Here is a 24,141-nt window from a genome sequence, read left to right on the forward strand (position 1 = left end):
TCTCGCTCTCTCTGTCTGTCTGTCTGTCTCTCTCCCTCTCTCCCTTTCTGTCTCTCTGTCTGTCTCTCTCTCTCTCTCTCTCTCTCTCTCTCGCCTCTCTCTCCCTGTCTTGCTTGAGAGCCGAGAGGAGAATACCAAAATGAGAGGTGGCGGCAGGCAGCACACTGCGCCACTTATGGCTGCATTAGGATCAACCACTAAAGTGTCAGTGAGTCGACTGGCACATCATTTTGGCTTTGTTCGCTATGACAGCGAGTGCATGTCTGCTGTAAGTGCCGCGGTGATCCCTGCTACCCGTCCTGAAACATATCTGACTGGGATCTAACGCTTTAGGCTCTGAACCGTTTTCGAGTGCATCATCCAACTTACGTTCCACACCTTTTTCCACTTTACTCAATCATCGTTTTTTATTCAGTTTCGTTTAACACAGGCCTAACACAGTTTGGGCCTGATTTCACGATTGTTCTCCATTACATTGGTTCTCAAACTTTTTCATGTCAAGGACCCCCAAATTGTACTGTATTTGGCCGCGGACCTCCATCTGAAAACAATTTTGTGCCAGCGTGTCGCTTTGCGGCACGTTGTGAGCTTGTAGATCGGCTATTTTAAAATAGCTGATGTATAAAATAGGGATTTTGATGCTATATTAATCAACCTAGCTGGGGACCCCCTGGAACACCCTAAAGGACCCCTGGGGTCCCCGGACCCCACTTTGAGAACAACTGCACTATTACGATTTGGAGAGTTTCTGCAATAATCATGTATTCATGTTATACTACCTTTGAAGTTCTCAAGCACCACTCAAATCAATAGGTCACCAGTATCTGTGACTTTTTTTTATATATAACTTTGCATAATCTGCTTTATTTATGCACTGAAATTCTTATTTTGTCATGGTTTTGCCATACAATGAGAGTGAATGGAATTACTGCTTCCATTTCCATGCTCTCAGCGCACAGAAGCAGCAGATAAAGATGATGGACAATATTTGGACTCATGCCCAGTTACAAGTAGCTGTAAAACCCAAGGTTCTACCAAAGTTCAACATCCCTTTACCTAACATTCTAGCCTCGGGACTGAATGGTTTTTCAACTATTTTTTGCAGCATGTTAAATGTCAAGACGAGATGAATAACTCGACAGTTATTCAGTGATTCCGTGGACCCCACGGCTGCTCTTGAAACATTCATCAAGTAAGCAAGTCAGCAGCAGTCCTTAAGTTTTCATTTTGGACGTGGCTGTTTGAGACGGTTTTATCAGCGAGTCAGAAAAAAAGAAAAAGAGACTGCTTACCAACTCATTTAGGTACCGCAGATAACGGTCTCCCACACTTTACAACATTAGAGCGCTTTTTATTTGATTTAATGTCTTGATCTGACACAGAGGAGGGGTCCACCTGCCCACACAGCAAACGGCAGTGTGTTAATTTAATGGCTAAGCAGAGCAACTGTGGCCCCACTTATCAATTATTTTCTTCTGACCCCCCCTCCTATAGAACCGACACACCTCCCAAATGGGTTCCCATTATTTTTAAGTAATGTTCCTCTTTTTCCCCTCTTAGCCCCAGCCTTCACTCCATGCCCCATGCTTTATTTAAGAACATCATTTCAAGTCGTTTAAAGTCTCTCTTCAAGAAAGCGGGCGTATGGAAAATAATAAAATAAAAACAACAAAGATGAAAGGAGAGTTGAAGAAAGAGGACAGCGCTCAAGGCTTTCTGGGGGGGGGGGAATGGATTTGAAGGGAGAGCAACGAGATGTTAAGTGTGGGATGTGGAGTGTCTGCAGTTTCTTTATATTTTGTCATTTTGTTTGGACGTGGCGAATGTAAGATGTTGATCTCAACTAGTGTTCCAGAGGCTGCTCTGGTGCGGAGAGTCAACACGAGTCGCTTTGGAATTAATGACGTTTGGCACCGTCTCTGTCGAGTCCTTCAAAGGCGACTCAGAATAAAGTCGCGATGACTCAATGTGAAAAGACCACTTGTGGTCTTTTTGAAACGTTTAGTTTTAGTTTTTTTTTTTGGTAGATCGGCAGCCAGTTAGTTTTCACCAAATATCTTGTTTCAGCTTTTTTAAAGGTGCCACATTGTGAGTGAAGGGGCTTGAAGGGTGGGTGGTGGTGGGGGGGTGCGTCTTGCGATTAGAGGCTGTGTCTCGACAGCTGCTGTGCTAGCTATGATGTATGGCCGACCAAGTCTACCGGCAAAAAAAAAGCAAGAAAAAAAAAGGAAAAGTTCAGAATTATATGAGGCAAGCTGTTACGGCTCAATAACACAGGCCTGTAATCTACTCGCGTTTCAAACACACACACACACACACACACACACACACACACACACGAGCGTGCGTGTGTGCACAGTCCTTGGTGGGGCTGCTTTACGAGGAAGCACACCACATGAGGTGTTCAGCATATGTTTTGTTGACATGAATTTTAAATTTATTGCCGTTGTCAAAAGTGACTGTTGGACAAAGTCGATTATTAACTGAGTAAATGGCCTGAGAGAGTTTCACGTGAACTTCCTTAATGGGTACACAGACGGTCTGTTCCGAATCCTCAGGAGTGTTCCGTGTGTGTGTGTGTGTGTGTGTGTGTGTGTGTGTGTGTGTGTAATGTTGTGGGGCAATTTCTTGTAACCATGGACCTTTTATGTATATTAAACCTTTACTGTTTTAAAACATTTTTTAAAACAAGTTTTTACATTACAATACCAGCTTATCGTCACAATATTGACGTAGAGGTATTTCCCTGATGGAAAGGGCCGATAAACTGTGTTGAAATTTTTGTTGTACCGATACCAGTATCGGAAAAGCTGCCGATACTGCCTAAAATGCTGGTATCGGTATTGGAGAGTATGCCAGTCTCTGTCAATCCGATACCACATAATTCATCACATGATGATATGTCATTTACAGTAATCAATTATTTTGTATTTTGAATGCTTCAGTTGTTGATGTTGCACTACTGTTTTATACTCTTACTGCACTATTTACATTATTATTTTACTAACTTGTAGCTGCATTTTAGCAATTATATATATGTTTTAAATGTATCCCTAGATCAGTGGTTCTAAAACCTTTTAAAGGACCCGCATAACTCTGAGAGTGTACAAATAGTACACTCTCAGAGTTACATTTGGAACCCCCTCAAGGAACCCCGAGAGTCCCTGGACCCCACTTTAAGGACCACTATCCTAGATTTGTCTTTTTTATTACACACTGGTATCGGATAGTTACTCGGTATCGACCGATACACAAGTTATGGGTATCGGAATGGGTATCGGTCCATCTCTGGTTAAAATAATGACCCTGTTCATATAGTGCAGTCCAGATGTTATCGGATAAAGTGATGTGAGACTAGATACCATGGCAACAGTGCACCTCTGTTAGATACTAGTACTCTTTCCCTGATGGAAACACCGTCAGTGTTGAATTAATAGTCCTGATTTTGCCACACGCACACGCACGCACACACACACACACACACACACACACACACACACACACACACACACACACAAAGCGTTTATGGTGGAGATGCATGACATGCCCCCCCCCTCGGGCTCCTGTAATAAGTCCATCTATTCCTTATCAGTGCTCTGTCCGGGGGCCACAGTGCTCAGATTGAGGGCACACACAAAAGCCCACCTGAAAGCTTTGTGTTCTGTGTGTGTGTGTGTGTGTGTGTGTGTTGTGTGCGCTCCCGGGCCCCGACACACGCGTGCTGGATCCTGTCAGGTTCCTTAAAGTGCCACTACTGTACGTTGGGGTGGTTTTATTTCCCCACGTCTCCATTTGTGGCCTTGTCCATCTTTCAATCTCTCTGTCTGTGTGTGTGTGTATGTGTGTATTTGTGCGTGTGTGTGTGTAGCTTTTAAAGTGTCCCCCCTTTCTGCCCTAAAGGCGTTTTACAGGGCTTAATTACTTACAGCTTGCCAAAGGGCTCTCTCTTCTAGTTTGTGGGTCTTTTCCACAAATCCTCCTTGCTACGTCGGCTATCAGTAGTCTTTTCCTTTTTCGCCTTTTTCTTCAGTCTGCCTCTTTCCTTTTGCTTGTTTGTTATTGTTGTTGTTTATTTTCCCCTCCATCTATCTTCGTCGTCCACTACTCTTAGTGTCTGGTCCACAAAGAGGTTTTCCGTCAATTAATCTTCATTGAAGTCACACACTACACTTCCTCGCTTAATAACTCTAGCTGCCATTGTCATAAGACATGCTCTTCTTTCTCTGTCTGTCTCTCTCTGTTTCTGTCTGTCTCTCTCTCACTGTCTCTCTCTCTCCTGTCTTCCACCTTCTCTCTCTCTCTGTTTCTGTCTGTCTCTGTCTCTCTCTCTCTCTCCCTCTCCCTCTCTTTCTCTCTCTCTCTCATCCTTGCCGCTGCTCCTTCCCTCCCCTCTCGAGGCACAAAAGAGAGCTGTAAATCAATTTGCATTCAACATCTGACATCAATCAGTCATGTTTTCGGAGCTTGGCACATCCTCCTTCTCTGCTTTCTTGTGAGACACTTAAGATGGATGGCTGTCATCTCCCTGGAGTTGAGCGGATCTCCTTATCAAGGGCATTGTTTCCCCAAGAACGCGCTCCATGGATCCTTTTCTGAGGCTGGATTAGAAAAAAACGGCGACTGCGTGACGTTTGTTCCTGTTTGTCGCTCCGTTGCTTTGTCAGCCATTAGACCGCATTCATGTGAATGTACAATTATTATAGTTTGACAATGCTGCCCCCTTCTCCCCCGGCACATTTTAAATCACTTCTATTCCCAGGTTTACCATAAGGATCTTCGTTATTGAAATAACTCCTCCTTTCTGTCAATTATTCTATCGATGTGTGTGTGTGTGTGTGTGTGTGTGTGTGTGTGTCATCTCTTTTTATTTTAATAATAAATGAATTAATCTGATTAACCACTTACTGTAAACCCTATTTTTGTCATAGAACGGTGTCAGACAATAATAGCTGATATGCAAGCTCACAACGTGTCGCATCGTGATGTATTTTGATCTACCATTTTTACTATTTTGGGAAGTTGATTGTTTTTGATTAAATAGTTTGATTTGATTAACTGTTGCGTCCCTAGTTCTGATCAATGAAAACACTGACTCACAGTGGGTTCAGTTTAGACACCTCAGGGTGTACTGGGTAGCGTCAGTGGCTTGTAATCAATGGGTTCTTTGTTTGATTCCCAACAAAGGGGGAAACGTACTTCTGGATACATTTAGGTAATGAATGAATTGTCGTCAAGGTTAGTACGGTTAAGTTTGGGCATGGTTTCGGTGTGGTTAGGGATGGATAAGGGAGGGCATTCAGCCTGGACCTGGCCTTGGAAATTGCAGACACCCGTCCAGAGTCTGACCAAGGTGCCCTTGGAACGTTGTTTTTTTCAATAACTTGAACCTCCAAAGAGTGACATGTTTGTTGTATTTGTGCTGGGGTTGTGGGGGGGGGGGGGGGGGTAGATAAAAAGGGGTTGAGAACGCTAACATATGTCCATTTGTTTCTCCTGAGACATGTGTTTGCAAGGAGGTGCAAACAATGAGGCAATGACGTCTCTGAGAACAATTACCCAATGCTGTAAGCATGCTAATAAAAGCTAATTTGGCTCCCCATTTGCCTAACGAATTGAAGGTGATGTTTTGGAGTCCTGTCCCCTCCCTCTACACTAGGTTTATCAGTCAAACAACAGACGAGCTTTAACAGGGGTGGGTTGAGTGTGTCCTCAAAGTCCCCCCCCCCCCAGTTGTTTGTGCATGAAATCACGGACCCCCATTTGCTACGAATTTCATCTCTGGTACCCTGATCTACACTGTAAAATCCTCAGTGATTTAACTCTTGAGAGTGTATAATGAAACCATTTATTCGAGTGTTACAGACCCGTAAGGCTCCCCATTTGGTTCCCAAATATCAATTTTACCCAATTTAGGTGGGGGACGCCCTGGGGGTCCCCGGATCCCACGTTGAGAACCAGTGCATTACTGAGTTAAACTTTTTAATCATCCCATTTGAGAAAAAAAAAAACTCAGAGTGAACCAGTAAGTGCCTGTGGATGTCTACCAAAGCTGAAGCAGTGCTATAGGCACCTTCCTGAGCGTGTGCGTGCGTGCGGTTACGCGTCCTGATGTTTCTTCTTCGTCTCTCAGAGCCTGGTGGTATTTGAAGTTCTCAGGAGGCTTAAGGCACTATGGTGGGTTGTTTGGCAATTCATGTCACCATAATTGCTTTAGAGCACTTTCAGATATCTCCCAGGAATAATAGCCCACACTTCGGCCCGAACCTCTGGGTCTTTGAGGATTTTGTAACGGAGACAAAGTTTTGAGGCTCATCTTCCTTTTTTTTTTAATGACGTCTGTTGTTAGCTAGTTAGATACATGTAAGCTTTGAGCCTTTTGAGCCCGTGCAGTCAAACACTGACCCCCTTAGTTTGGACTGACCTTCAGAGCTTAAGCTATGTTATATACTAACTACCATCCAGTGATAACAAAGGGAGACAGAGTCTCATAGTCCTCAACACATTGTTTATAAATGGGTCATAATGCTAAGCAGCTGTCTGGCATGTCAGTGGTTCTCAAAGTTGGGTGCGGTGACACCCAAGGGGTCCTTGAGGGGGTTCCAGGGGGTCCGCAGGGAGGTGCTGATGTGCTGTTTCCTTTTTATCACCAAACTCATTCATTCATTCGTTCAGCAGCAAAATGAGTTAATATAGCATATCATATATAATGATATAGTTATATAGGGTCCCTGGCACACTGGGGGTCCATGGCCAAATACATATTGATTTGGGGGTCCTTGACATAAAAACGTTCTGTGTTACACTGAATAAAGCATTGCATTTTACTTTAAAGGCCCTTATCAATCTGCAACTCTTTAGATCTCAGCCCGGCGATAGCGCTTCAGCCTGAAACGGTGTCAAGTGATTTACAGTAGCAAATAACGTCACGGCCCGGTGCTCCCTTCAGGAAAACGGAGAGAGAGAAGGCTTTTGCATTCATGTTTATTTTTTATGTTCTTCTGTTCCCCTGCACCCACCCACCCCCTCCTCTCTTTTGTAACGGCAAACAGCAAATTACACCCAGAGGCAACGGAGTAGAACTATCTCCGCTCTACGGGCGATATCACTGGTTGTGTGAGCAGCCAAACTCATAACCATAAACAAACTTTTGAGTAGCGCGATCGAGCCTCGGTCGTGCACGTTTTGCGATTCTCCCCTAGCTTAGAAGGAGACGTTCCTGTTGAAGTAAGTCCCTGTGACACTGAGGTGTGTTTGTTTGTTTTCTCTCTCTCCACCAACAGGAAGATGCACAGCGGAATGAAGACCTACGGCTGTGAGCTGTGTGGGAAGAGGTTCCTGGACAGTCTTCGTCTACGGATGCACTTGCTCTCTCATCAAGGTAAGAAAAACAACAACAAATCAAACAGACTCTCGTCTCATTTTTATTTTCTTGTTCTTTTCTTTTCTTTTTTTTTACTCACCCATAAAACGGCCAAGGACTTGAAAGGGCCCGTTTTCCAGCGTTGGTCTAACAGCAACTCTTACACTTATGGTTTTATAGACGTGACTCAATAGGGACGCCCAGTGTCTCAGTGAAGATGCTGAAAGCTTTGGCGCATCACAACGCTTTATAAAATAACACTCAGCAGAAGGCAGTAAGGCTAGCAGTGTGGGCGGACAGTTGTGGGATCGTGACACGGACACAGATCCATTATTGTTACTACATTAATATGGAAGGATCCTAGTGGGCTGTACTTAAAAAAACAAACAAAAAGCAGTTGTTGTCTTTTAACCACATGAACCCTAGCGTCCCTATTCTGGGCATGTCATAATAGGCAAACATTTGTTGAGAACTGGCGAAGTGGCGAACATTAAATGTTAAATTTGACGCCGAAATGTGTTGTACAATTTAGGATCTATAAGCTCACAAGTGAGCTGTAGATCGGTTATTTCTGGCGAGAGATTTGGTGTAGAGGGGGGAAAAATGAGGGGACCAAGTATAGACCCCTGGGGGGACCCTAGTCAACGTAACTATATAGGGTTGAAGTGGTCAAACCTGCTGAACGTCACTGGAAGTCTATGCAAGATGGCACCCAAACATCGGCGTGCATTTGTCCTGCACCCTGGCTGAGTGGCTCTGTCTGCGACATTGGCAGTCTGAGAGCCGTGTAATTCAACACACAGACTGTATTGATCGACCCAGCCTGACACTCTCGCTCCTAGCGGTTGCCCCCCCCCCCCCCACCATCACCACAAGCCCCCCCACCCTCACCCAGCATGCTATGGGTCTACTTAGCACAGGCCTGGTTTTATGGGCCGGCCTTTCTTTTATAGGCAACAGGAGCTTCTCGCTCCCAAGGCCGTAAGTGCAGAGGGTTTATGGAAGCTCTGTAAAAAAGACATAGGACTGCTGGGGTCCCTCTGAGGGGACCCCCACCCACCCCCGTGCACGCCACCACCAAACGCCATCCACATACCCCGACGCCATGTCCCAACGACTGGCATGTCCCGCTCCCGTCAGCCATACAGTATATCAACAAAAGGGGACCAGTTCCATCTCCGCGGGGAGGTGCCGCGTGCCGAGCGCTTCGTCAATGTACACAGCCGCCGTCTCGCTGTTTGTTGTTTCCGTCGCGACATGGCAGGAGCGTCGGCGTCAACAAATCGCCTCCCACCCCTCCCCCCCCCCCCCCCCCCCACAAGCCCGCCTCCTGCTCGAGAAACCCCACCGAACGGTTAATTGCGCGGTTCATTTGTCCGTTCATAATACGGAAAAACTTTTTTAAAGCATGACTGAGATGGATGGTGACGCTCTTCGCTGTGCAAGCGGCAACCGGAGATGAATGACAAACTCACGCTGTGCCAGTGAATTGGCTCCGCACACAAGCACAGCGTGTCAAAAAAGCTGCTTCAATGGAATATTTCTTTTAAAATAAACTCTCCCCCCGCCCCTCGTTTTCCCAAATCCCTCACGCAAAGTACTGTATGCGCTCCCCTACAGTCTCTGTAAAGCACACAGCACACGAGCTCCCCGTCACATTCATAACGGGAGCATTGGACAGGCTGTGACATTTATGTATGTGATGGGTGTTATAAAGACATGGCAGGGTCAGACAGCCCAGGCAGTTGTCCCGCTCACAGCCATAATGTTGGACTCCATAAGGCCGTATTTCAGAGGCGGTGTTGTTTTCTGTTACGGCACGCTGTGCAAGGCAGGCCAGCGCCCGCTGCAGTGGCAAGACTGAGCAAGTAAACAAAACCATTCTTACGGGCAGGAGTTATGACACAATGGGAGAGAGTTTTGGGGGGTGAGTCAAGGCAATGCTGGCCATACATAATTGTTGCCTGTTATGGAAAGAAACTTCAGAAATAGCTTTTTTAGCACCAAGCTCCTTTTTTTTTTTAGAGAGAGAGAGAGATTATCCTCAAACTGTAATGCTCCAATTCCTGACATTAATCCAAATTGGCCGGCCTAGGTTTCAGGTTCAAATGTGGTCTTAGGATATCGCCGTGATAATGATTCAATTGTGTCTTATCCATAAATGGGCCATTACGTGAATAATATATAACTGAGATGAATACATGATTAAGTAAATAAAGTGACTATTCATACGAGAAACACGTGTAACAGATGAAGAATAATGAAAAGTTTAATGAAATGTTTTTCTTTCTCACAGAGTTGATCTTAATACAGGGCAATCAATGAACCTTGGTTTGCTGTGAGAACTAGCTAAATAAAGAAGTCAGTGAGTGTACTCTGATGTGTGTGCTGCGTGTGCGTGCCAAGTGAGGTCCCGTCGCTGTGATTATTTAACCAATAATAATCCATGATAATAAAACTTGTGTCAACAGTACTGCGCTGCAAAAGAAAACAGAACAATTAAAGCACGGTGATCTTTGCAGTGCAGTGTTCTGTGATATTTTTGTTATATCTATATCTGCTTTTTATTCACCGCAAAAGGGGACAGGATTCTAGACAGGCGGATAGATACTTAGTGAGCTTTTGATACAAATAATACAGGAAACATCTGTTCTAGTCACTTCATTCCACATCACCTCGCAACTGCACTGTCCCTTTGTCGCCTGGAGCAGTGGTTCTCAAACTGCGGTCCAGGGAACCTCAAGGCTCCAAATGGACTCTTAGCAGGTCTGTAACTCTGACGATGTGCAAATGGAACCAAATGGACCCTTAACGGGTCCATTTGGTTCCATTTGCTCACCCTCAGAGTTATTATGGGTCCTTGAAATAAAAATTAAAAAAAACGTTTGAGAACCACTGGCCTGGAGAATGGAGCAGCGATCTGCCACTGAGAATAAGGAAACAGAATGTATGGCTGAATTAAATTCATTGATGAACCCTAGCGTTCCTATTCTGGGTGGAACATTCTGTGAAAAATGTTGCATTGTGAGCTTGTAGATCGGCATTTTTCTACAGAGATATTTGGTAGAGGGGGTGGGGGGGGGGTAGTACAGTGCCCTGGGGGGACTCTCCGATCAAGGAAGTGTATAGGGTTTAAGTGGTTAAGTACAGCTGCATACTTTAGTTTACAGTATGTTATTAACAGTCATTTGGGAGCATTCCTCTCCTTCAATAGCTATGGCTCCAATATGTCTCTGTCATTATTAAAGCATGTTTTTTTTTTAACTCAAATGAAAATGAGTAATTTCCATTAATAACAAAAGTGTAATTAAGAACATTGCTCAAATTTTTTTTTAAAGGATCACAGGCATTTTTAAGAGAGAGGGGGAAAAAAACACGTATTTGCTGCAAAAAGAAAAAGCTGCCAATTCTTTTTTTTGTGTGACAAAGCTTTCTTCAGATTTCATCAGCTAACCCTGATGAACCCCTGGCTTTGTCAAGCCAAACACGTTGGTGTTCATGATTAATTGTTGAGCTCGCCGTGTGTTGCTGAACGCGTCGCCATGTGCGTGACAGTGTGGCAGAATGTGTTCATGTATCAGGAAGAAATATCTCATCAGGCAATTTATAAACATGCACTTGAGAAATTGTAAATGTCATGGAGCTGTTGTGTAGACATTTTATTATCGGTATTGCGCTCCAGAGGGCTATTTTAGCCATGTTTCTAAGTACCTCTCTGCCCATGTGCAGGCTGACCTAAGTGAGTATGACAGTTAGCTGATAGCCTTCAATATCGGTATACAACAAAATGGAATCAATTTAATGTTTTCTTCCTGCAGTTAACCACTTAAACTTTATATTCTTACAGTAGTTTACTGGCATCCCGCATGGCTCTATAATAGGCCGTACCTTTTCCCCCTGTACACCAAATATCTTTGCCGAAAACTGCCTATCTACAAGCTCACAGCTCATCCCTTTGCAACTTTTGGATCGGCTATGTTCGGCAAATGTTTGCCCCTAGAATAGGGACGCTAGGGTTCATGTGGGTAAATAAAGGGGTATGCTGCTTTTTTACAAGCGGAAGAAGGCATAGGAGAGAGTTGTCAGTAAATGTTCTATTTTAACCCATTTAGACCTGGAACGCATCTGTCATTTTAGATTTCTTTGGCTATTCAAAAATAGCAGATATACAAGCTCATAGCGCAGCACCGAGTGCCGCGCTATGAGCTTGTAGATCTGCTATTTTTGGAAAATTTGTGCAAATATTTCTTTCTTTTTTGATAAAAGAAAATCTAAATATTTTGTAGAATCGGAACCTCAGGTCTTAATGGGTTAGACCAGAATGTTTCATACGGTATGTAATAAAGTGCCAGCTTATACAGTAGAATGAGGCAGAACAGAACACAGTATGAGCAGGAGATAACTTGGATGAATGACGGGACATTAGATCAGCTTATTTAGTTCTGCCCGTTGCGTCTTCATTCAGGTCTGATACTCTACTCTTACAATCATCGTCTGAATTGCGTTCCTGGAAATGTAAAGGAAACTGAGAAATATGTTGTCATGAGATCAAATGGAGGAAAAAAACTTAAAAAACTGCAGAACTCTGCCTTTTCGTGAATCTAAACTCTAGGAAGAACCACAAACTCTCTCCTCGACGGATGCAATTGCGTGGAAGATGTGGGCAATATATTTTTAGCAACAGTGGCAGCAAGTGCACAAACTTTTTTATTTTTTTCTCTCCATGCAGAGCAGCCTTGACGCACACAACCTGTACTCGCATCAGTGTTGACTCATAGAGACTTTGGTCTGGCTTAAAAGGCAGACAAGCGCTTCAGTCGAGACAGCGACAGGTTTTCCTTTTTTTCCCTCCACCCTTTTAAACCTTTTTTCTTCCTCCCTCCACCACGTGTGACAATATGCCTTGATATTTATTTATTTTATTATATTAATTTTTTCTCTTCATATATTTTTTATTTCATTCTTTTTTTATCACACCTCCGCCTTTCTAACGGCAACATCACCTACACCTGAACCCCCACCCGCATACACCCCCACCCCCCCACCCCCACTCATAACCTCATCACTGCCACCTCTTCACCTATAGCGTACGAAAAGACAAAATAGTCGGGAGGCAGAGCGAGCCGGCTGGCAGGGGAAAGGGGGGGGGCGAGAGGGACGGTGCAACGGCGCGAGCGCGGCAGCCTTTTTGGTATGCGCGGCGTGCCGTGGATGTGTACCACTCCAGACGCGGCTGCCTCCCCTCCCCTCTCGCCGCCCCCAACCCCCCCCCCCCCCATCCCCTCTCTCCCCTCTCTTCCTGGGCTTATAGAGCGTGCCGTCTCTCCCTGTGTCTGTCTCTCTCTCTCTCCCTCTCCCGCCCCTCCCTCTGTGCTTGTTTTATCGAGGACTTGGCGGCTCGCCAGTCTGGGCTGCCTGCCACCGCCGAGGGTACAGTATGTACAGTCTATCTTGTGCCAGCTTTTTTTTTTTTCCTCTCTCTCTCTCTCTTGCTCTTCCCCTCCATCTTACCACATTGTTGTTTGTTATGAGTGGTATGTGTGGTGTGTGCACGCTCGCTCGCGTCTGTGCACGCACGCTCGTGTGTGTGTGTGTGTGTGTGTGTGTTTATGATTGCCTGACATGCAGTGTTGCTCGGGGATGGCGGCTGGGCTGAAAGGAAAGCACATCGCGGCGTGGAGGGCTTTAGAGGCGGGGCTTTAGAGGCGGTGGTGCAGACAGTGGTCCAGTGCGAGTGTTGGGGGGGGGACTCGTGACTCAGCCCCCACAGCCATCAGGGAAACGAGCCCCTTTTGGCTCTCTGGAGAGTATAGGGTTGGGATCCGACATTGAGGAACCGGGAATGGGTTCAATCACATTTTGGAAACCCGTTTCCGGAACCGGTTTTTATCACACTGTCCAAGCTAGTATGGGGACTTCACGTCACAATAACGGTGGTTCTCCAACTTAATTTCAAGGACCATCATAACTCTGAGAGTGTACAAATGGAACCAAATTTGGTTCCATTTGTACACTCTCAGAGTTATAGACCTGTAAGGGTCCATTTGAAACTCCCTATAGGAATCGTCAAAGGGAACCGTTAAGAAATCGGACCGTTATGAGGGAATCGGATAACATGGCTGTTGGCTGCTGTGGAGACGTGTGTGTGTGTGTGTGTGTGTGTCTCCTGACACACTGTAAGTTGGGACACATACTGGACAATAACCAGGGACAGCATGTCAAATAGGGGACAAAATACTTGTCTTCCCATTAGATTTTTTACTGCCGTTATGGGGTAAGGGGATGTGGAATGCAATGACCCCAGAAGCCCCCGACATCAAAAACTCATTTGATCCATACTGTGTTTCCAGAGCAAACCGATGAATGTTTTCCATCAAGATTTCATCTCGGCGCCTTTTTATACAGTAGCTTAAGAGCGTTAATCCTCTGTTTACACTACATACATGCTAAAGAATCAAAAGCTTAACCACAGTTGTGCGCGTACAGTGTGTGTGTGTGTGTGTGTGGGTGTGTATTCACGCGGCTCTGTTTGTTTATGAATTCGAGACTCATATGAGATGGAAAAAAATACGTTTTACTCTTTAAAAAAAAAAAAAAATTGGCAAAGAATCATTCCTTTAGGACAGCGAACGACTGGCAGTACAAGGTCCCAGAGGTCAGAATGCATACTGTACATACACAATCAATATAGTATTTTAAGAGTAACGAGGAACTGAATTTAAGCAGTTGATTGCTAGTTGTTGATGGAGGCGGGAGCTTTATGCTGTACCAGACAAGGTTGTGCTGTTCCTGTACATAGTAAAGTGTTCTTTAAAATCCACAGATCTTGGTTTTTTTTTGGGGACAAAAAACCTGCTCTTTTGGAAAAATCTACCTCACAAGGGCAGAAACCAAAGGAATTGCAACTCTAGTATGATGCCAATGCACTTCCTGCTCCAGAGTGGCCCCAGACTAGTATAATCGATTTAACTGATTATAAAAAATAGATTTTAATCAAATTTATCCTCACGTGGCGCAATGTTTAATGTAATCGTTTGTCGGGTGGAAACCTCATATGTCCGAAACTGTTACTTTTCAGGATTCAAATATAGCAAAAAAAATAGCAAAAGTAGCAGATCGACAAGCTCAAAACACGTCGCTTTGTGCCACGTTTCGACTTTGCAGATCTGCTACTTTTAAAGATATATATATAATTTGTTTTGGCTTGTTCTGTCTTTATTAGATAGTATACAGCAGTCTGACAGGAAATGGGGAGAGAGAGATGGGGGGGGGTGGCAGGAAAGGTCGTCGGGATCGGGAATCGAACCCACACACACACACACACACACACACACACACCCCCACACACACACACACACCCCCCCACACACACACACACACACACACACACACACACACACACACACACACACACACACACACACACACACACAGTGCTGCTATGCTATATTACCCTAGTAACATTAACCCACACTGTGTACACACCCAACTGCTTAAACTGCAGCACTTATTTCTAAACTCTTATCAAAATATGACCCCACTGACACATTAGTCATACCTTCTGACATGCAAAAACTGTTCCATACACAGTATATGAATACTGTCTGGCACATGTGCTGTACACACACACAGAGATACTGTATACGTGCACTAACATACTGTACTGTACTGGCTACATACACAAACCCCTTTAGATTTACGGTTGTCAATGACAGTAGTGTTTCAGCAAGTCTTTTTTTTTTCATGGAAAAGTGTAGCCGTGAAGCCCGATACATACGTCGTCGCACGACGGTGTCGCGTGTTGGAAATAGCCGACCTACAAGCTCACAAGGCGGCGCGGATGTGAGCTTGTTGGTCTGCTATTTCCGAAAATTGCGCTTAAACTGTCCTAAATAGGCCTACCTTTCAGCAAATTGACCAAAGCAGGTTGATGTGCTTTCAGTTCATTCATGAGATATGAAAGCCTAATTTAAACATCGTAGTAGAATGGTGTCACTTGCTGAAAATAACACATCCGTTCTCTTTGGCAAGCAATGTCGATGTGTGATGATGCTTTTAGGCACAAACACTGTTTTGAAGTGTTATGGAAAAATAAAACCAAAAAATAGACTTTTAATTGAGTTAATTAACTCCATGTTTTTCGATTTATTGAACAGTTTATTCGGACAACGCACCTGAGTGGTCAGAGTGCCTTTGTCTCTATGTGGCATAGAGACAAAGTTTGATGAATTTCGGCAGCCATTTTCTTTAAGCCCTAACTTGTTACTTTACAGTGTTGTGTTGACACGCGGAGGGTAACTCTTTTAGCACTGCACTCCCATTGTTAGCGGAGCATCCTTTTCCTTAGCTGGCAAGCTCTGTTTACACACTAACCCAGAGAAGCCAGGATATTTGCTAGCTAGCCTTAATGGACTAGTTAACTAGTTAATGGCCAATTGCCATCTTTGTAAATTTCATTAAGTTTACAGTGACCCTATAAAAAGCCACAAGCTCTAATGAGCTGTGTATAAAGTAACTGAGAACTTTTCCTTTTTTTCCCCACTCTCCAAAGTTGCCGGTTTCTTTTTTTTCCCCTAACTTGCAGCCGTGCGAGTATCTGATCCCCTGATATAATCTTTCTATTAATTCTCCGTTCACCGGACTTGACATCTAATCCTGGTCTCTGTGTGTGTGTTTGCGAGAGCAATATAAATGGACAAATCATTAAGACAGAGAAAAATGCAAGGCATTTGGAAACAGACAAGGGGGTGGGTGGGGGGAGGACAGCCCCACAAAATGTTCTTTAACCATTCCTCTGTTTCTTTCTCTCTCTCTCACTCTCTCATTGAATTTATACTCCATTGTACAACGTTGTCGCGTGCCAAAAATAGCCGATCTACAAGCTCCTCTAAGTGCACCGTGTTAAGATTTGAGCTTGTAAATCAGCTATTTTCGGTGAGTGACAACGTCATACGATGAAGTATAAACCAGGCCCCTCTATCTCTCTCTGTGTGTGTGTGTGTGTGTGTGTGTGTGTGTGTGTGTGTGTGTGTGTGTGTGTGTGTGTGTGTGTGTGTGTGTGTGTGTGTGTGTGTGTGTGTGTGTGTGTGTGTGTGTGTGTGTGTGTGTGTGTGTGTGTGTGTGTGTGTGTGTGTGTGTGTGTGTGTGTGTGCGTGTATTGTGCTCTGTCTGTGTGTGTGTGCTCTGTGCCGGGGCTGTTTTTTGGGCAGCGTGCCAGCTCTTCCCTCAGTGTGATGACATCATAGCTGTGCCGGCAGGTCTGGATGTTCTGCCAGCATTCCAGAGCATTTATGATTGCTCGCAGATGTGTGTCCAGGAACACACTGTACTGTACCCAAACCCAGAAATTAATGAAACTTGACTGCCTTCCAAAACCACAAATTCCAAAGTGCGTGTGTGTGTGTGCGCGCGTGTGTGTCTGTGTGCCTGTGTACATGTGTGTGGGGGTGTGTGTGTGTGTGTGTGTGTGTGTGACAGAGAGAGGGAGAGTGAGAGGAGGCTCATGGGAAGGGGTTCGGCTGGGGTGACTGATACAGAGGGAATGGGGGGGCTATTAAAAGCAGATTCCTGAATAAAGAAGGTGGGGGGGACATGAGAAAAAAATTATCAACCAATGTTTTTTTTTATGGTTTAACATTTACATTTTTCACCACATCTGACACTGCTGTGACACGCACGCGTGTGTGTGTGTGTGTGTGTGTGTGTGTGTGTGTGTGTGTGCGCATGTGTGTGTGCGCGCGACACACACACACACACACACACACACACACACACACACACACACACACACACACACGCACACACACACACTGCTCTCTCTGTGAGTACATTAGGGATGACAGACAGGCTGGATAAGTCGTGGTATTGTTGCTTCTGGTTTTTGGTAGCATACAGTAACAGTACTATAACCCCTTACCCCCCCACCCCCCCCCACACACACACACATTTTTATTACTATACTTGTGAGGACATACATATTGTAGGAAGGCATTGAAAATAGCTGAAAATAAGCCAAGAAATAGACAATAAATATGTGCGCTTGTAGATCAGCTGTGTGACAAGTATAACATAAGGAAAAATAGTCTTAAGCCCACGCCTAAACCGAACCTCTAAATGTCTAATCTTAATCCTAACCCCAACATGAATCTTTTCATAATTGTAAACCTAAAAAAAAAAAAAACCCTAAAAGAAAAATCTGCTTTAACTATAAAACGACCATTTCTCACGTGAGGACCAGGATAAATGGTTCCTCACAATGTCTTATTTCACAAATTGTACCATACTTGTGGGGACAATTTGGTCCTCACAAGTATAGTCATACAGTACAGTACACACCACGCACGCACGCACACACACACACACACACAAAACCCCTTTCTGTAATACTTCCCTTGACCTGTTGATGTACTGTTTAAAACAACAGGGGAATCGCACGCTGCCAGATGCATTGTAAAGAGTGTGTGTGTGTGTGGTGGGGGAGTAGGGGAGGGGGGGGGGGGGGGCAGACAGACGAGAGACGATATGATGTAAGGTTCAAGGCGTAATGCTGCGGTAATATTCCACTCCTTGTCAGGCTGAACGCCTATTCTATTTTATGTCTCCAGAAGGAGAGTGAGAGCAGTGGTGGAAAGTATATTTACTCAAGTACTATATACTTAAGTACAATTTCAAGGTACTTTGACTTCACTTGAGTATTTTTCCGTTTTTCAACACTTTACACTTCTACTCCACTACATCTCAGAGGCAAATATTGTACTTTTTACTCCACCACTATTATTTGAAAGCTTTAGTTACTTGTTACTTTGCACATATAAAACATACATTAACCAGTTAAGCTCTATTTTATACTTTGGCTGCTCAAAAATAGCTGATATACAAGCTCACAATAGACTCCTGTTTTTGAAAGATTTTTTCAGATTTTTAAACGTTTTGAAAGAATTTGTGAAATGACGCATTCTCCATAATGAGTAGACTTTTACTTTTGACACTTTAAGTACATTTGGATGGCAATACTTTTGAATACAGGACTTTTACTTGTAACAGAGTATCTCTGCATTGTGGTATTTCTACTTTGATTCAAGTAAAAGATCAGAGCACTTCTTCCAGTGTTGAGTGAGAAGTATAGCGTTGCTGTCGGGCAGAAACCTCGTATCTCCATTATTTCAACTTTATTTAATTTTTTTATTAATGCCCTTTAACATGTTTTTTGACATAATAAAAACAGGACCGGTTTTGGACATCGTCTCTGTCGGTTGTAAACCTCATATGTCCCAAACTGTTACTTTTCAGGATTCAAATGCAAAAATGGCAAAAGTAGCAGATCTACAAGCTTGAAACGGTGGTATGTGACGCTGTAGTATGATCAAGTAGGGCGTTAATTTACGGGGGGGGGGGAGTTAAAATATGGAGATAAGAGGTTTCATGCCCCCGGCAGCAACGACATGCAAGGTTTCCACCCGACGACGGAGAACTTGTTACCCTGCCTGGCCGTCTGCAGGTACAGCGAACGTGACTTCACTGGAAACGCTGTTCCTTCTCAGCGGCAGGCAGAGCTCTTTAACGGGGGAACTCAATGTACCTGTGCAGCCCTGCTTCTTGGAAAAGCCACACTGCACGCTATGCACGGAATGGCTTCCCTATATAACCCTGAGTGTTAATGTAACCACATGAAACACTAGCATAATCCCTGTTCTGGGGAGGCGAACATTCTGCGAAAATAGCCGATCTACAAGCTCGCAACGTGTCGCAACGTGACACATTGCGAGCTTTTAGATCAGCTATTTTCACCGAAGAGATTTGGTGTAGAGGGGAAAAGAAATAAATTGGACCTATTACAGAGCCCTGGGGGACTCCGGTTAACTAAGTATAAAGGGTTTAATAAAGTGGTTAACTCAAAATGTAACCAAAATGGTCCATTTGGTTACATTTGTATACTCTTCGGAGTTACAAATAGATACATTAACAAATTTGAAACAATGCAGGATTTTACTGTGTAGCTTTGTGTTTGGATTCAGGGGCCCAATTATGAATAGTTTTAAAGATCAAAATGTTCTCTATATTCCTGACACCAGTACACTGTAAAATCAGGAGTGTCAATTAGGGTTGGCAATATATGAATAGTATATTGTTATTGCGATATGAGACTATAGACTAGTCTGGGATGTTGGATATTGTTTTATGGCATAAGTGTTGTCTTTTCACTGCTTTTAAAGGCAGCATTTACAGTAAAGTCGTGTAATTTTCTGAACTTACCAGACAGTCCTTGCTGCTCTATTATTTGCTTTGCCCACTCAGTTATTAGAATTAGGCATGGCTGGTTATTACGATCTGACATGTCATTGTGTCAATATTTTGTGAAAGCACCAGTACTAGTCATCCCTGCACTATATTGTCACAATATGACTATTGAGGTATTTGCTCAGAAATATAGTGGCGTTTCATTTTGCCCACATAGTCCAGCCCTAGTATCAGTTTAGCTCTGAGAGCAGACGTTCAGTCCAGTTTTACACTCTCACCCTTTACTGTAGCATGTGTATACTGTAGTACTGTAAGCTTCTCTCCTGGAAAAGGAAATGCATGTCTCTGCTTACTGTAAACTACAATTCCATTCAACGTCACTGAGTGTCCAATAGAACCTGGAACCGTTTTTATTTGTATTTCTAATCTAACTTTCCGTTTTAAAACAACTGCAACTGATAACAATTACCAGTGTTGTAATCCGATTAATATGCTGTAATCCCATCACTCATAATAATTCCCCCATTGCCCCCCATCACATCCCTCGCCGTGGCGGCATAACCCCGCAAAGGTGGTGACAGCGAAAGCTGGAAATCGCCCGTTCGCCCCCCCCCCCCCCCCCCCCCCCCAACCCTCCTGCTCTATTTTCAGACCCGACGCAAACGAACGAGAACTTGATCTTATTTATTTTATTACCACCACGTTATTGCAGCTTTTAAGTTCTCTTTCGGTTGCCAAGTAGCGAATGGCCCCCATGCTCCTCTAATGGGTGTAATTTGGTATTCCACCATGATGCCAGGTTTTATTTTTGTAACGGCGCACAAAGTGTTTTGATGGAAGGTTGATCGCTGAAAAGGCTGCATCTACTGAAGGCTGTGTTTTTTTTTTCTTCTTGTTTTGTTTTGTTTTTTTGTTTTCTGGCAAGGAGAGGCGAGCGAGAGAGAGAGAGAGAGAGAGAGTTTTACGGGCTCTCACTGTACAGTACACAGTGTGCCGTCTGCCTCAAAAACAAGAACACAGCCCATTGAATTTTGGAATCCCTTCTTCATCATTCCCCCCCTTCCTCCTTAGCAACTCTGTCAGCTGTGGGTTAGCCTGTGTGTGTGTGTGTGTGTGTGTGTGTGTGTGTGTGTGTGTGTGTATGTGTGTGCACTGTAAGTCAGATCCTAAGTGTTATTTTAAAGCAGCACTATGGAACTTTCCTCTTCTACCCCGGATTTGAACCTGCTTTTTGAAATGTCAGTGTCAGATCCTGTGTCTAGAGGTGAGACATGACCTTTGACACGATCCAAATGTCTCAATAGAAGAGCAGGGAGACAAAATACAACCACCCCAATTGTATAAGTTATATTAACATACTCTACCATACAGATTGGACAAAATTACATGTTATTCATTAAAAAGAAGTTACATAGTGAGGCTTTAACTCTGAGAGTGCACAAATGGAACCATTCGTGCACACCCAGAGTTATAAATGGATGGATTTTTACAGTATACATAACAGTCGGTGGCTCCAACAAATGTTAACAAATTGTGTGCGGTCTGTGTGTTCTCGTTTTTTTTTTTTTTCCAATCCTGGTTGGGACTTTGACCTGAATGCTTACTGCTCCAAGGGGCTGGGATCAGGTGCAAAAGGAGGGATCCTTGGAGCCACGGTTCTTTTTTTTATTTATTTTTTTGGGAACAAGGTCCTTGACACAATCTCAGGGCACACAGGAACACAGAAGGGCAGGGTCTTGGCACTTATCTAGACGTCAAAAGCCGATTTATTATTTCCGAGCTACAGTCACAAATCACCATCGTCATCACGGAAGCCCCATGTGGACCTGACATGTGACACCGTGGTGGCACTTGATCACGGTCAAGTTGTTTTTTTATTTATTGTTGTAGGTTATGAACGCTACTTTGGTCCATGGATACCGCAAATCTTTTTAAGCTGACTGGAAGTTATGTTTCCACAGTCCCAATGACAGGACCATGTAATTGTTTTTATGACACACCGTCACTGATAACATCTCAACATTCACACTAACATACATGGAAGAGTGACTGTCTGTGAGTTTTGAACTCGTGCATGTCCTTCTGAGTGTCATGCATGAGCGTGGGTGCGCGGTGAGCTTATGGTTATCTAAATTAGTTTCCCAAACACTGGGCCGGGACCCATTCGTGGGCCGCGGACACGTTTGTATGGGTCTCGATGAAATATCCCTTTTTTCAGTTTCCCACATTTTGTTGATTATAAAAAAAAAAAAAACATTTTCAGAATAAAAGAATAAATCTAATGACTTCACATACATCTAACAACTTCACACATAACAAAAAACTAGAAAAAAAACTAAAAACGTTTAAGAAGTAGTGTAGATCAGCTATTTTCACTAGTTTGTGTTCCGAGGAGACATAAAATTTCTCTTTCGGGTGTTGAGCTAAAAAGTTTGGGAACCACTGAACTAAATGGATAAAAAGGAGAAGCCCCCCCATACATTCGCACTCCCCCCCCCCCCCCCCCCCATAGTGAGAGGTGGGTTGTGGGTCTGCGGTTGGGAGGGATAGGGGAGGGGTAAAGGAGGGGGGGGGGGCATATGGCTTGTGCGAGCATGAGGCTAAATTTAAATCGTAATTGGCCGACTTCCACAAGCTCGCGGGCATTTTAATGAGTCATAATAACTTCATTTAAAACCAGCTGAGCAGAAAATAGATTGGAGAGGAGCCTGTGGCTAGTATGGATTTGTGTTCCTGTGTGTGTGTGTGTGTGTGTGTGTGTGTGTGTGTGTGTGTGGGACAGAGACACATTGGTGGGACATCCATCCAAGAGAGAATGTATTTCACACAGCTAGTATTGTAGGGGGAGGCGGGGGGGCAGTTTCAATAGCTCAGTAAAAACCCAGCTTTCCCCCCAAAATATTAATGACTGTGATTTACTCTGGTTAATTTCTTTCTCAGATGACATACAGTAAGTGCTGCTAACACGTTTTGTTAGGATTTAACCACTTAAGCCCTGTTTTTTATACTTGGGCTGTTTGAAAATGGCCGATCTACAAGCTCACAACATTGACACGTCGTGAGCTTGTAGATCTGGTATTTTTTTTCATTCTTGACAAAACTTGACAAATTCGGAAAATAATGTCAAAGAAAAATAATAATGTTGATGAAAATAGGGACATCATTAATGTGGTTAACTTTAATTGGGAAAAGGTTGTCTGTTGTATGTTCACACTTCACAGTAATGTTTTTGATTCAAAAGCAAATGGGGTGTAGTCTAGCTATTAGCTGTGGACTCGTACACATATTTTAAAAACCAGTGGTGAAAAGTATACTGTACTTAAGTACAATCTTCAGGCACTTTTACTTCACTTGATACTTTTTATTTTTCAATACTTTCAACTTCTACTCCACTACATCTCAGAGAGGCAAATATTGTACTTTTACTCGACTACAATTATTTGACACATTTAGTTTGAGTTACTTTTCATTTTTAGATTATTACAAAACATACAGCACATTAAGCCCTGTTTTATACAATTTGAAAATAGCAGAGCTACAAGCTCACTGAAATACACACATTGTTTGTGTAGTGAAGTTACATCCTCTTTGTGGGATTACTGGTAAGGAGATGGTTCTGTTGACTTAAAAAAAAACTAAATTGTGCTTTAACCAAATGGAAATTGTAGGCTATAAAATTCCTGCACACATGTCACAGAACAGTGTGATCGTTGGACAAGTGTTCTTTGCATTTTATTATGTTGATTGGTGTAATCCTCAAATACTAATTATCATTTCAACCAAACGTTTTTGTTAAACGTCCATTTGTCATTTACCATTCGCCAAACAGACCTGTGCATTGTAAATGTCTTCTTTTGACGTGTATTCAACAGTATTCAGCAGTATTACGTCCAAGATGGAGGTGAAATATAATACTTGTGTAATTGACCCTTTGTTTTGTCAATTGTATGAAAACGGGGCCCTTCTTGAGAGAAAGATTAAGAGTTCAATCTTAATCTTAAGATTAATTCACTTTAGCACTGAGAAATGTACAGTAATACAATGTTTTAACCCTGCTTGAGAATGTTTAGAGTGATTTTTCTGATTTCTCTGTGGGACATTGATACAGGTTTTAAGCGCTACACGTGAATTTATTTCCATTAATGACGAGCATTCATCCGTTACCTGACCAAGGACAGATGACATTGTGATCTGCACCAGACACATGAAAAACCCCTCAATAGCCGAAGAAGGGCCACTGAACAATGTCATTGATTCCATTCAGCGTTGCATCAAAAAACGACAACTCTTCAAATCATAAATAAATGTGTGCATGCCACAATGGAGCTCACCGCATTGTACTTTTACCAGCTTGCAGGTTCTTCATTGAACAGATAGTCATTCAATGAGACAGACAGTCTGTGACCGACTCAGTCTGAAGCGAAGCACTGTTCGGGAAAAAAAATAAAGTGCCTCGAAATTCTTCGCCATTCAGCACAAGAAGGCATTATTGTTCCGCTAAGGACATAACAATGTCTAATACATTGCAGTGGCTATTAGATTTT

General features: G+C 43.4%; 1 protein-coding gene across 1 annotated transcript in view; it reads left to right on the forward strand.

The window, feature by feature from the left end:
• The window catches only part of zbtb16a (zinc finger and BTB domain containing 16a), a gene marked incomplete at its 3' end in the record, with an annotated part of 156,041 nt that overhangs the window by 47,581 nt on the left and 84,319 nt on the right, over positions 1–24,141 (forward strand). Inside the window, exon 3 of the mRNA XM_080436606.1 lies at positions 7,281–7,378. Coding sequence (XP_080292732.1) covers positions 7,281–7,378 — 98 coding nt within the window. The remainder of the gene's footprint in view (positions 1–7,280; positions 7,379–24,141) is intronic.

The sequence above is a fragment of the Gymnoscopelus braueri genome (assembly GCF_963280865.1).
Source record: "Gymnoscopelus braueri genome assembly, chromosome: 8".
Taxonomy (NCBI): domain Eukaryota; kingdom Metazoa; phylum Chordata; class Actinopteri; order Myctophiformes; family Myctophidae; genus Gymnoscopelus; species Gymnoscopelus braueri.